Here is a 14,906-nt window from a genome sequence, read left to right on the forward strand (position 1 = left end):
CCTCCTCCTGCTCCTACAGGACTGATAAAACGAGGGGTCAGAGTGACAAAAACGTGCTTGTCAAAGATCCCCTCAGGATCACAGAGCCAGGCGCAGACACAGACCAAGCCGGGCAGAAAAAAGAAGACCCAGAAAAGCCACGAAAGACATTTAAAAAAAGAAACAGACAGACAGACGGCTCTGTTCTTTCTAAACAGGCAGTGTCTGGGAGGCAGGGATTGGCAGGTAGATTAGCGGATAGACAGACAGTGTCACAGGCAGCAGGAGGGGACAGCCATCGGTAAAACATTTTCTCGCATTCACACATGCACACACACACACACACACACACACACACACACACACACACACAGTAAGCAAAATAAAAAGGTCTGCTACGCTTTCTGCCAATAAGAAGTGCACAGTTTCTGTTTGCACAAAACTGCTGAAGCCTGCAACACGGCAACCTGTTGGATATTACCGGTGTTTTGGCGGTTTGAGAAAGAAAAGCAATACAAGTAATCTGACTTCTGTCTACAGTAGGTAAAATGTACATTTTAAAAGGAATGAGAGAGATAATAACTCAGACTGGAACATTAGGCTATATATGTGCAAATTATATTAAATTAAAAATAATTAAAATTATGTATAGCAAAGAATCTACAATAATAACAAAGCAAGGCATAAGAGCAAACCCATGTTGTTGATATTTTCTTTAGAAGAGAAGACATAGGGCTATTTTTATGAATTTATCCATATTAAATTTGAATATATTGTTGTTAGTAGAAGAAGTAATAATAGTAGTAGCAGTAGTAGTATTTTTGTGTTGTTGTTGTGAAAATGCATTTTTAATTAAAAAAGGCAAAAGACAGCAAATGATAAAGAAGAAATCAATATTTCTGCATCAAGGCTTACAATTACACACAAAGTGTTTGGAAAGGCAAACTGCATTAAACATACATGGCAGGTGAGGGAAGGGATGGGGTGTGAAGAAGGGATGAGATTCAATCCAGGAAAGGACCTAACGCCACTGAGCTTGTGTTTCTGGATGATGCCAGGTGACAGAAGGGAAGTATACAGCGGTCCAAACCTACCTGTATGTACGCCATCTTCACTTCACTCTCTCCTTACTTCCTCAGAGCCCATCCAGGACAGCATGCTGGTCTTCTGTTCCACTTTGCCCTCAGAAAAAACAGAGGAACAACCCCCCCCCCCCAAAAACAAACAAACAAAAAAAACTAACAAAAACTGAAAACACCTCCCAACGTGACTGGAGTGAGTGATTTATCTCTCCCCAGCCCACGAGCACTTCTCCATCCTCACACGATCCATTCCAAGAGTGACGAGCCCCCCCGACACCACCTCACTGCCACCCCCCTCTCCCTGCCTCCCCCCCTCTCCTCCTTCCCCATCCCCACCCACCAAGCCTCTCTCTCTCTCTCTCTCTCTCTCTCTCTCTCTCTCTCTCTCTCTCTCTCTCTCTCTCTCTCTCCTCCCTCTGTCACTCTCTAGCTTTGCCCATACCTCAGAGCAGAAAGAAAAGACTCTCTCCCTCTCCCTCTCTCTCTCTCTCTCTCTGCCCTAACTGCGCTGGTCCTTTCCTCCTGCCCATCCTCTGGTGGTGGTGGTTTGTTGTTGTTTTGCTTTTTACTAATGATCCATGCAGGTCACAGTAAAACTAGATAAAATATACCAGACCAATCACATGTTTGACTATATATGTGTATATTGATATTATCTGTATGCATGTATGTGAATAACAAGACATAGACAAGAGAGAGAGGCTTTACTGGTAGAGAGACGCCTCTATGTCTCTGGCAGTGTGGCTGGGGGGCTATGCAGGACACCAGTACTGGCCTGAACCAGTGTGTGCATTGTGCTGTCTTGGGGGGTTGTGTGAAGATGCGTGTGTGTCCCGGGAGACTGAGGCTGATTAAGAGCTGTAACCTGAGCAGGTGGGCTGTTTAATCCAGGCTAGTAAGGTAAAAGTGTCTTTCCATGGAAACTAAAGCAACAGCTCTGGCCGTCACCTGTCGCCAGCTCATTCTTATTCCAAGTCGAAGAGAGAGAGACAGGCTGGGGGCACAGATACATACGGCATGGCAGCTAACAGCACTGAGGTTGTAGTAAAGTCAAATTCTAATGTTGACATTCAACAGGAATATTGTATACATGCACATATAGATTGTGTGTGTGATTGTGTTATGTGCATGTTGTATCTCATTCTATTTGCATGTCTATAATACACATTCTCTCTGTGTATATATATATACACACATGTATGCATCTTTCTATAAAACCAACCTAGCGTTTTCAATTATATAAAATAAATCAATAATTGTATTTTATTATAGTAGGACCGTCTGCTGTTGACTTTGAAGTAATCCAACCAGGATCATTCTCATTAGTACTCGTCATATATTCAACCTATAAAAACAACATTAATACCATTTATAAATCACACCCCAATTATATCAACCACTGTGCCCCACTCAAGTTCACCACTTAAAACGACCGTCTTTGAAGCAAAATAAATTGTCCATTAACATTAACAGAAAAACTGATTTGAATAAATAAAATGTGTCTAGGTATCACTAGATGTAAAAAGCATAAAATTATTTATGTTTACCTTCACTTACATCTGATTTAAAAATATAATGATGATGATGTAGATTATGATCATCATTATTATTAATGCATTTATTTCTTAGAGAGAAACTAGCCATATTTACCATTTTCAGTTAAATAAAAGCTACATGCATTTTTAAAATGCAGCATTTTTTCAGAAACATACAGTGCAGAGTAAGCTTATAGCGCCGCCTGCTGGGATGTTGATGGACTTGTTACCTTAAATGGAAGGGGCTTAAGTTTTCAGCTATAGACACCAAAATAGTCATATTTCAGTTACTTTGACACTAGACTATTTTATGTTAGCCAGGCATGGTTATCTAAAATATTGTATGTACAGTATGGATCAGTAGTACTTCAAAACATAATGGCAGAATAACAGTGCAATTAAACAAAAAGCGAAGCGGGCAGAACTACTTCACTGTGTCGTGTGGGAAGGGGGGTTTCAGGGACTGTAAATTGATGGAAAGGCAAGTTTTGTTTTGTAAATTCTCTTGAGAAAATAGGCAATTGCATCACTGTGCCAGCGGCTGTCCAGAGGGAAGTGAGAAGCGGAAGTGGCCCTCTGCACTCACAGAACAAGGAACCCACTGAGCTGGCAAACCACAGCGCTGAACTTAACAACTGGAAATAAAACTTCATTAAAAGGTGTTTCTTTTTTTTCAAGACGCACCACTTACCCATTAAGAGTTTCAAAGGCTGCTTCCCCATTTCACAAACAGAGAATTAAAAAGGAATAAACAAAGACAATGACATACTGCAGGCCCTGCTTTGTTTAACCCACACCGTGCCTGTGCTATCAGTACTTACTTACAAAGCTACACAATAGCACTTCAATATTGTTCTTATGCAACCTTTTTGCTTTGTTCGCCTGTTTGCAGCAGCTTGTGACTACAGCACGGCTGAGAATGAATACGGATGCAGTCCCCGCGACCAGCTCAAAACAGCTTTGAGAAAATCTTGACTGTGGCGCACCGAACACACCTCCCTGTACCCACTATTATTAGTAATAACACACAGCGCAGTCCAGTGCAGTAATGTCAGTTCGGGCCTGCACAGGACTGCAGGCTGAATAGAGAAGGATGCGGCCGCTCCCTACTGGGTGTGGTGAAGCCTCACTAAGCTCTGAATAAACCTCACAGTGCTTTGTGGTTTCCTAGGCTCTTCCTTTACATGTTGTAATGTATTGCAGCATTCTCCAACTCTCCAGATCAGATTGTGAAACACTCCAGTCCAAGTGTTTATTAGTTGTGTAACATGCACATAACAAACATAAATTTAAAATATATATATGAGTGTGTGTGTGTGTGTGTGTGTGTGTGTGTGTGTGTGTGTGTGCGTGTGTGTGCGTGTATAACAATTTCCAGTAGCTTCCGTAGGCAACATTCCTTGCCACATTTAAAACAAATGAAACACAAGAGAGATTGTTTTTTGGAAAGTATATTTTATTTGAGAGAAAAAGATCCAAAAATATAAAATATGTGCAATGCTCCTATACATATATATGCATATAATTAAACAGCAAGTGCAAAAACGTTTACGAAGAGTACATTAAAACATAAACATACAATGTAAACTGGAGTGCATAGATACAAATGAAAATAACAATACTGTTTAGAAAATAGCCCTTCATGAAATTGAATCCACCTGTAATCACTTTTCAGTCATAATTACTTTTTGTTTTCATTTTAAAAGACATAATAACCCAGTAGGTTTTGATCTTTTGTGCTTGGTCTGATCTAGACTGAGTCTGTGCCTTTTAGTTTGCTTTGGTAAGGATTTGTTTTGTCAACCTGAATTAGCAAGTATTTCCAAAAATATATAAATAAATAAATTAATGACACTGGGCAAAATCCTGATAGCTTCAATATTTAAATATGCCGTTAGCATTCTATAACAAAATAAATTAAAACAAACTATAAAATAAAATACCTTTTTTCAAAATTAAAAAAACAAACAAAAAAATAAATAAACAGGACTTAACCAATTCTGAGAGCACCTAAATTCTTCAGTTACAATGTTCCCTTGTTTACTTCAAGTTTGTAATTAACACGTGGGTTGTCAGACAGTCTCATGTTAGTGTGGCTCATTTTATGATATCAGCTTCCTGTTTTAACATTTTAGAAAAACAAAACATTACTAAAAAGGAATGACCACATATATATATATATATATGCTAATAGTTCATTGATCTGGTGTGACAATGGCTCGGACAATGTTGCTGGTCAATTATTTGGCACAAACACATGTCTTCATTGAAGTCTAGCTAGGATATCACTATCTTATATATATATATATATATATATATATATATATAAGCATCTGTCACTTTTTCAGTTGAAATCTGAAACTTTCTATTATGTACCATGCATTTCCTTAGACAACTAAAGATATAAGTTTTAATTCATAAACATGAAACTCCCTCCACTCCCTCCACTCTCCTTATAATGAATGGGAGTGTTGGAGAGTGTACTGGTTAAACAACAAGTATATTTTTCTTTTTCCTTTCCTGTTTTTCCCATTCAGTTTAATATTACAATACTCAAGACTATATTATTACACACTATGTACTCGGTTGTGGGTGTTGTGTTGGGATTTTGAGGGTGCCGTGTATGAGAGAAAAGTGTGAGAAATACAGCAGGCAGTAGCTGAATGTCATTGGCACCTGGGCTGATATTTGGCCATGAAAATGTCTGGACAAGGATGTGTTGCGTTGATCATCCAATGCCTGGTCTCAAGCACCAAGTACTACAGCAAACTTTTGAGTACAAACAGCTGGCAGCCTTACTTCCACGTAGCAGAGTGTGCCGCAGGAATCGGACCACTAGGCAACTTTATCGGTATGTGTGGACGTCACCCACTACACGACATGTGCAGCCGGGGGGATTTCCAGGCAGCCTACCGTTGCCTTGGAAACCGAGAGATCTTGTGTGAGGCGTTCCAAAACATTTTAATGGAATCTACTGGGATTCTAGAAAACCAGCTATGCTTCTGACAGGATTCTGTTCGTAAGCCCTTCAAGCCCTGCAGGTCAGGGTTCAAATCCCACTCAAAGTTCAGAAGACTTTGGTTACTTGTCCTATATTAGCAGCCCCCACTGGCCAAAAGTCACCAAAGAGTTGTGTGTTTCCCCCTGAGAGTGCTTCTTCTAGGGCAAGGGTCAGGGGGCAGTGTGGGAAAGACCCTGCACACATAGTGCTCCAGATACTGTAGATTTGCTCTACCGCATGTGGAGATTAAGAACACAGTGAGTTATATTTATTTTAAAAAGGGACACTTTTTGGTCGATACTGAAACAAAGCTCAGATTTAAGAAAAAATAAACAGAAGAGAAAAGTTGTTTGAATCAAATCAATTCTTGTTTGAAATCTCAGAATCACTGCTCTACACTATAGTCTGATTCCCACACCCAAGCAGGCCTATCCGTGACTTGCTTCACATCTCCCTCTCTGTCTTTGTCTACATCTGTCTCTGTCTCTGTCACTATCTCTCTCTCTCTCTCTCTCTCTTGAAGCAGTATATCTGTGATTACTGCGATTACTGCATTCCTGGAAGTCAGAAAGGAGTGACAACAACTTGAGCCAACACAGTCTTACGCAACCAAAATAATTACTGGACTCTGAGGGGCAGTGGGGATGCAAGACCCTAGATCCTGCCCAGGGCCTTCAGACTGGGGCACTGGGCCCCCCGTAGCCCCTATGCAGGAAGACAGGCATGACGCAGGGCGAGTGAGGTTTTTTTTTACCGCCAGCGCGTGAGTACCATCACATTACAATGATTCATCCGGGGGACTCAGAACCACAGTGCAGAATGAATAACATTAACCGTTGCGGAAAAATTGTTATTTGAAAAGTGTAGTCATCCATGGGATTTTGATTTTATTTTCTGGTTGTTGCTTTTTAAATATACAGTATGTATATTAATTTATTGATTTCCTCTTCCATGAGAAACAATGGCACTGGCTATTCAGGGAAATAAGACTGACTGAAGGCAGGGTTCATTTCTATGCAGAAGCTCCACATGTCAGCCTTCAACCCAGCTTCCATTGCCTCCCTTAATTAAGCCAGCACAGTCCCACCTTGTCTCCACTGGGCCTTGGCCTTGTGGGTCTATGTATCCTACAGAGAGATTGCATATTTAATTCTACCAGGGCTCTGATGTCTCTGACTAATTTAAAGGCAGACTTCTACCATCAACATATACTTCAATAAGACAGTTAAAAGTACTTTCCTGTACAAGGCTGCATGTAATTGCATTCCTGGGGTTGAAATTGGTGAGTAATTCAGTGAAGGTAAGTCTCACTAAGTTCCTAAATCCCCTTCCTATTCCTCTTCTCAGTAACCAAAAAGTTCAGTTATAGCACCTGCAGCCAAACAGTTATACCTCAGCCCCTCAGCAAAACAAACTGGCTTTGACTGAGTAAACTGTGAACGGCACAGGCACCGCGTGTTTGTTTTTGTCCTTGTTAAAAGCTCGCTATCACAGAGGGAGTGGATGGTGTCTTCGACTTGGAAATCTGACAACCGGGTGTAATTGCGGTGTTATCGCAGTTAGACAAGCATGCCTGAACCAGCTCAGAGGCAAGGCTGGGCCCATGGTTACATGGTTTCAGTTAACCCTCTCATGACCAGGATACCCCTTTTAGCAATAAACAATCCAAATTCAATACCAGTTCAGGCACGTACTGGGAGATTCACAAACGGATGTCTGCACTTCACAGTGCTTTTTATATCCTGAACCAGGGAAATACTGTGATAAATATGGTTTACTGTGGTAGTCCATTGTTTGTTCATGATGGGAGTGTAGTAAAGCACAGTGAAGACACTTTAAGCCCATAGGAAACATCTGTAAGTCTATGGCACAACCACAGTTAAATAAATAAGCAAATAAATAAAATAGAACACAGCCTGCGATCTACCAGTCACGACAGCTTTACACAGCCGTGTCCTTTACAAGAATTGTTTTGATTACAACCATATCAAAGCCATGACAGAAGTGCCCAGATCTTATGATGAATTTACCCAGTTAAACCTGTAGAATGGTTCCTTTTTCCAAGCAGAAACAGAAACTGAACTTTTCTTGCTGTCTGAATGGGAGCCGGGGGGGACAGACCCAGCGATTTAACCAAGAAAGCAGATTGCAAAAGCGCCACGCTGACCTCGGATGGAAGGTATGGGTGCGTCCCGGCGGGCCGTGTTTATGTGGGCAGGGACCAGAGCTCTGACTGCACAGAATGGCAGGAAGCCTTGGTAAAACATCACAGGTCCCTTAGAGCCAACCCCAGACCCAGAAACACTGACCAACAGCCAGTGACCATCTTGATTTCAGGGCCGTCATTATGAGTCGTAGACGTTGTTGTGGAGTCTTAATATTATTAATATCAATAATAAAACAATAATATAAGTGTGGATAGTGGGGCTGCACTGGCAGAAACAGGAAGCCACGTCTGCAGCACAAACTTTGAGAGCACGGCCATTTAAAAACACTTTTTTTGCATAACCAAATTCCAGATGCATTAGCAGTTCCTGTTAAAGCCTTCAGACAGATCCCTTTTCCACAGGAAGTGCTTTTTTCTAAGGTGCTGTGATTAATTGTGCTGGGGCCTACGCCAGCATGGGCTCTGAGTTATCAAGCGACGGAGCCGGACAGCTGGAGAAGGTCTTTGTGATTCTCCTCAGAGTCGCCTTCTGAGCAAGACCAGCTAATTTGAAGCAGACCTCAGTAACACTAAGACAGAACACTGTCACCCTGGAAAGGGGATATACTGACGTTTTGTATAAAACAAATAAAATAAAAACCTCTGCACTGACCCTGGCCTGAGGTAAAGGTCTTTCTGCTTTCTGTGGTTTCTGCTCTGACAGCAGCTTTGAACCTGTGAGTATAGTATAGTCTTTGATAACAGCCTATCTGCTCTGTACCTTTATTAGTTCCTGATCACCTGACTAAACAATACTTCTGCTACGATTGTCTCCTCGTGTGTCCCGGACAGCTCTTCATGAAAGCACCAATTCATATTCACTTAGATTACATATCCTAATAAAGCCAGCCTTGTTTCCTATGATCACACAAGAAAGTCACAGGGTTTGTTAAACAAGGGAAGAGTTTTCAATACTTTTTGAAGCATCAGTAACTATGAAACGTACCATGACCTGATGACAGAAACCTCTTGAAGTTCTCCTAGAAATCAATTATCGGCATCAAAAGTGTCAGCAATTATTTCTGCTGTTCTTAACAACTGTTCCAATTCAATACACACATTATGTTATTTAAGCTCTTTTTCAAAATTTAAAAAATAAAGTCCCAAGTTAAAAGCACATCATTAGATGATCAAACTCATTATAGTTTGGATCCTCGATTATTTAGTTTTTGGTGTTTTTCTTTACTGCAAAATAAAACAAAAAATATGCAGTTGTTTTTCTTGATGGATCAACTAATGAAACTGGAGCAAAACATTCTGGGTCAAGGAATGTGAAGAGGCACAAAGTTTTACTTATGTTTTTGGACACTACCTTGTCTGAACCAGAAAGCCACAGTTTCATTTGCACAGTCAGACTTACACATCTATGTGGAGCATGGACACAACTCGCCATGTGGTTCACCAACACGTGATGAAAGCAGAGGTTCAGAAGTCACCCTGATCATAGTCCTAGTAAAGTGATTGTAACCCCTGTGCAAATGAAACCAGGACCATTATGCCAACCTGTGTTTCTAACTTTTCTTCACAGATGAGCTCTGTAAATAACTCTTAATTCAGGTACAGATGACAGAATTAAGAAGCTTTTTACTAGCCTTGGCGTTCTGTTGGGTCCTAGTCATCACTCTTGTGGGGTTGGATGGTGGTAGGAGGGTGAGGGGTGTGTGGCTACTTGGCCTCCAGGTGTTTGCAGCGCAGCCCCCTACCACCGCTGTCCCTCTGGGGCCGGCCCAGGCGAATGAGCCGGTGGAGGTGAGTCCAGGAGTAGGCCAGGCGGGCCGACACCAGGTCGAGAGCAGCTGGGTCAAAACCAGCGAGGAGGTTGGAGGATGTGGTGTCTTTGAAGGGCTTGGGCAGGGTGAGGGACTCAGGCAGCAACCCCACGTCTCCTCCAAGGAAGAGGTGGCCCAAGTGGCGGCGCTGCAGGCTGTCCCGTAGGCTGCGCAACAGCTCCTCCATCCTCTCCAGCAGGTGGCGCTCCTCCCAGGCCTCGGAGGGCGTGCTGAACAGAAGGCGCAACCAGGCAGTCTTGAGGGCATAGGAGGAGAGCACGGCCCTCCACTGGGCTGCGCCCTGGCCGTCCAGTGCCTGCCCGCTCAAATCACACACAGCCTTCAGGATCTGCAGACACTTCAAGTGGCAGGAGCTGGCCGGCACCCTGCCCTTCAACCAGGCCAGTAGACGCTGCTCCTGTCTGGGGAAGTACACCGTCCACAGGGCCTCCTGCTGCACGCCCCTTGGCGCGGCTGCCACCAAGAAGGCACCTTCCCCCAGTGGCAGGGCAGGGATGAGCCGCACGCCCATGGAGATATGGCAGCAGACAAAGTCAGAGCGGGGGGTGAGGCGCAGCAGGACACGGTCCTCGCTGAGTGACAGGCCGAGGGAGCAGCGCTGCTCGAAGGGGTAGCGGACAGCACTTAGGCAGCGCTGCACTGTGGGGTAGAACCAGCGCAGGACAGGCGCTGGGCACAGACGGTAAACGTCCCCTCCCTCTTCTTGGCTCAGGAAGGCCTCGGCAAAGGCCCGGTGCCTGCGCAGCCAATCTGTCTTTTTGGGTGTCTCCAAGCTACAAAGCGGGGGGCCCCCTTCTCGCCCCGGGCAACTGCGAGGCTCCAGCTTCAGCCCACGGGGCAGCCGAAGGGGCACCAGTATGTCGAAGCAGTCGGGCCGGCTCACTTTGTGCTCCTCATAACCACTGCCAATCTGGACGAAGTCCCCGCGGAAGGCCAGTGTGGACTCTGGTGGGATCTCGGCGCGGCCCGCTCTCACCAACTCGCTCACCAGCTGGGCCACATGCGCCTTACTGTGGCCCAGCATGTGGGGGGAGAGACGGACCTGCCGTTCATAATAGTCCTCCAAGAGCTCCTTCCTGGAGGGGCCCGTCCTTGGGGGGGCGGCCTCGGTGGACTCCACCCGCCCCCTCCTGCCCTGGCCTTGAGAGGACGAACAGTACCAGATAAAGACATAGCAGAGGGTGAAGGCCATGGCGAATTTGAGCAGTGACAGGATGCCCAGTGCTCTGTCAGGGCAGCCTGGGTCTTGTCCCCTGCGCAGAGTCTGGTGTAAGAAGAGAAGGCCGACGAGGAGACAAGTGACTAAGGGCCAGAAGACCCTTAGGTTTAATGTGTAGACCGTCATGCTGGCTGTTTCCCTTGCCTTTCTTCTGTCCAGGCCAGAGCAGCTAGAAGGCAGGCAGGCAGGCAGGCAGCGTGGGACTATCCCATTGTGACACAACTTCTCCACAGCTCTGCTCAGCCCAGCCACGTTGCTGGGCGCTCGCTCTGTCTTCAGCTCCAAAATGTTGGCAGCAGATCGCAGCCCCCGAGCCTCCGTCTCCTCTCAGATGGTGCGAGATGAAAGCGCTGTAAAGTTCCTCTTTTGTAGTTGGTCTTTTGAAGTTGTGGTGATGTGTCTCTTTAGCCTGAGAGTTTTCAGAAAGCCCCCAACTTCTTCCACCTCTGTTGGGAGGACTGAGTCCGGTGTTTAGTTTCTGTCTGTGCGCTCAGAGGAAATACCAAACACTTAACAGAAGAATTTCAGTTTAAAACAGAAAGAGAGAGAGCGAGAGGGAGGGAAGCTGTGAAACTTCAGTCAAAGCAGACTCCCTCCCTCCCTCCCTCCCTCTGCTCTTAAAGAGACAGAATCCTTATTTGACATCCTTCAAGTTTAGTTGAGAAGCTTGGACATAATTTCTCTATACATACCCTAATATGAGGGCAATCAAATGTCATGAACAAAAAGAACATTTAAACACATATTACATGTAATACAATATATTTTTTTAATGAAATGTTTAAGTATAATTGGTATAACTACTGTCAAACTCTTAGAAAGTTAATGTGAGGACAGTGAGTTGAGTTTAAAGAAAGCTATCACGTTACAGTCCTTGAAAAGGGGTGTTTTCCTAACATTTCAGGCTATAGGAGACTCTTCTCTGATTATGTGCTATTCATTCCTACTTATGTGTGTTTTGGGATGGATCCTGGATTTCACCCTCTCCATAACTTTTAGACCTCCACCAAGAACATAATCCATCCACAAAGATTTACACAAATTGGAAGCACTTTGCTGGCTCTCTGTCTGGGTGGGGAATTAGCCCAAACAAGCTTTTGCTACGTTTTTAATCCAAGGCTTCCTTGGCTTCCCTGTGCTTTCATGTTTCCGTGGGGAAAGACCCGATGGCTCATGACTGAGAGCGCAGGAGAGGGAGTGGTGGGGTGGAGGCGGGGCTGGGGGCTTCTGAAAAAGAAATGAGAGGAAGCTACCGGCTTCTCCAGTGCATTATAATGAGTTCAGTCTCGGTCTTGGGTAATTGGTATGAAGTGCAACTCCAGGAACCAAACAAGGGCTTACAAGTGGGAGAGAGTTGACAGAATGTCTGTTGATGGTTTCTGATGAACTCTGACCTCAGCTCATTCAGAATTGCAAGGCTCCCTCCCCCCCAGCCCTTTACACATACTGAAGTAGCACCCCAGTGACTGTCAGAGACCCTCTTATATTGCTCTGTCTGCCTCAGAGAACCACATGAAGAACAATAGCCATACACATCCTTTGCTGGGTTTGGTACACAATGTACTAAAATTCAGTCGCGGAAAACTGAACCACTTTTAGTCAGTGCATATATGAGTCAAAAACAATCTGTCATCTGCCCTCACAAGGTGAAGTACAGAAGATTATTCTGAATCAAACCCAGAATTAAAACATCTCTTTCGGCTTGTGGAAAGAAGTCACTGGCAGAGAGGAAGACACCAATCAAAACAGTTTTACCATCTTTAGTTGTATTCACCCAGAGTTTTAATACAGTTAGTGCCAGAGCATAGTTAGTGCTCTGTTAGTGCATAGCCAACTATGAATAAAAAAAGTCACATGATATATATTCTCACATTCTACCTTTTTCCCACCTTATTTCCATCTGAGTTTCCAAAGCATGCAACCCTTGGGAAAAGCTAGAATAGGTAAGCTGAAGATTTTATAAAAAGGAATTAAGCTGAAGATTTTATAAAAAGGAATGACCATTTTTACAATACATATTTGTGCTCTCTGGACTCCCATAACAACTTGACACCCACACTGCTGTCAGACAGTCCCCCTGAAATCTGAGCTCAGTCTGGCAAGGTGGCGATGCCAACTCAAAGGACACAGCGTCAGTAACTCTCGCTTCATCTCTCGCACCACCGGACAGACACAGACTCCCATCCCTGAGAAAACAACCAAGACAGGCGAGCTCAGCACAGATCCCCGGCTGCAGAGAGATGATGTCACTGGTGCAAAGCACACATTGGGAGGAAGTGTTATTTATAATGAACAAGTAATAGGAAGTTAGTAGCAGCAGCAACCGCTGGTGTAACAATGAAGTGCATCTATTGTGGTCTTGTCTGTCTTTCTGGCACTGCTTTCTGGCTATTCAAGACTGTTATTGTTTTACTGTGCATTCTCTTCAAGGCCAGAGAGCTTTGTCAATTCAGGGCATTATTTTTATTTTCTGTACTGCAGTTATTATTATTATTCCTGTCTAATCAGTAATGAATCAAGACAGGGCTGCCGGGCCAACCAGCCAGGAATGCAGGCAGCTTGATGAAGTGGGTGACATCATACAAGAAGCCTCACATTTACTCTGTAATGAGCCAGAGAGAGATGGGGGGAGGGCGAGAGGCAGGCAAAGGAAGGCGGGAGGCTGCTCCTGAAGTCTACCCGCCAACAGAAAACAAATTCAAATTCATCCTCCTAACAGCACCGAGGACAAAGGTTACAACCCAACGGCTGATGTAATTGGTACAATGCGGTGGAGGGAGGATGACACACAGGAAATAGGGGGCAGCGTGGGGGAGGCAGGGAAAGTGTGTGATTGTGTGTGTGCGTATGTATTCCTCTTTAGCTAGAGTCTGGATCAGTTTTTGCCTGGTCAAGTTAAACAAAGGATGATTATGTAACAGCAGACACACACATGCACACAAAACACTGAACGCTTGAGACAACCCAACTATGCATTTTTGAAACTGCATTGAATGATGACAAGCTTTTCCTTTGCAAATCCAGGATTAGGAAATCCAGCATCTGCCAGTATGTGTGTGAGAGAGAGAGACGGGGGTGTATGTGTGTGTAGGGGGGCACTGATAAAAGTTGGTTGTTGCCACATCTATCTCTGATATGTATTGTAGGCATGAAACAATTTTTTCTTCGCAAACATTGAAAAATAAGACATTTTTAAGCACCACTTCCTGTCTGCTGCATTGGATTCCTGTGGGCCAGATTTACCCATTTGAATTTGTCTTTTTATGATTAGATTGCAACCTATAATTTGCTTGATCTTTCCAATATAACATCTTGCCTGGCTCTGGAACACATGGAGAAAACGTTAGGCTGCACTTAGCAGATAACACACTCTCCCAGAGCACCTGTCAAATCTCACCAGTGTCCCGGCCAAAAGCTTATCTTATGGGACTCTTGCCACCGCCGATGCGGGTCTTGCACAGTGGCCTTTTACAGTCAAAGGGAAAAGGATGCTTTCAACATCAATCCAGACCATTATTGTGCTGCACTCGCCACAGCACTATGTATGTCACAGGAGAGAGTCAGACTGCTTGTACTGCTCTGCCTCGTGATATGCATATCGGTGTGTGTGTGTGTGTGTGTGTGTGTCTTATATTTCTATTTATATGTTTATTGTCAATGTTTGCAATGCAGGCTCTAATTGCTCCTTTTGCAGCTTGTTAGTTTTGACTATCAGCAATTGTTTATTTTCCTGCAGTCTGTGTTACTCCCACTCCGAAATCGCTTAATCACGCCTGACCACACGATCAGCACAACTATCCCATCCCCTGGGATCTGCTCCACAAAGCCCCAATATAGATTTTAACTGTTGCTCTGTTTCTCAATAAACATACCTCTGTGTGTCTTTATATATGTGTGGGTGTGTGTGTGTTTTCCCCATGAGAGAGCGAGGACGGCTGTCTTGAGAGACTGGAAAGGACCAGCAGAATGTCCCCAGCAGGCCTGACTAGACTGCCTTCCAGACTGCTGTGCACATGTGAACTGTTGCCTTAGGATGACAGGCTTCCAGGTCATGGGAAAATTACTTTCAGTTGCTGCAGCTTGAACCGAGAGAG

General features: G+C 44.2%; 1 protein-coding gene across 1 annotated transcript; it reads right to left on the bottom strand.

Annotated features, from left to right (window-relative positions):
• Positions 1–4,040: 4,040 nt before the first annotated feature.
• On the bottom strand, positions 4,041–11,366 carry itpripl2 (ITPRIP like 2). The gene has a single exon (XM_066689217.1). It carries the CDS (start codon positions 10,936–10,938, stop codon positions 9,469–9,471), a length of 1,470 nt encoding a protein of 489 aa, XP_066545314.1. The 5' UTR covers positions 10,939–11,366; the 3' UTR covers positions 4,041–9,468.
• Between the last annotated feature and the right edge of the window lie 3,540 nt (positions 11,367–14,906).

Source organism: Amia ocellicauda, chromosome 17, assembly GCF_036373705.1.
Source record: "Amia ocellicauda isolate fAmiCal2 chromosome 17, fAmiCal2.hap1, whole genome shotgun sequence".
Taxonomy (NCBI): Eukaryota; Metazoa; Chordata; class Actinopteri; order Amiiformes; family Amiidae; genus Amia; species Amia ocellicauda.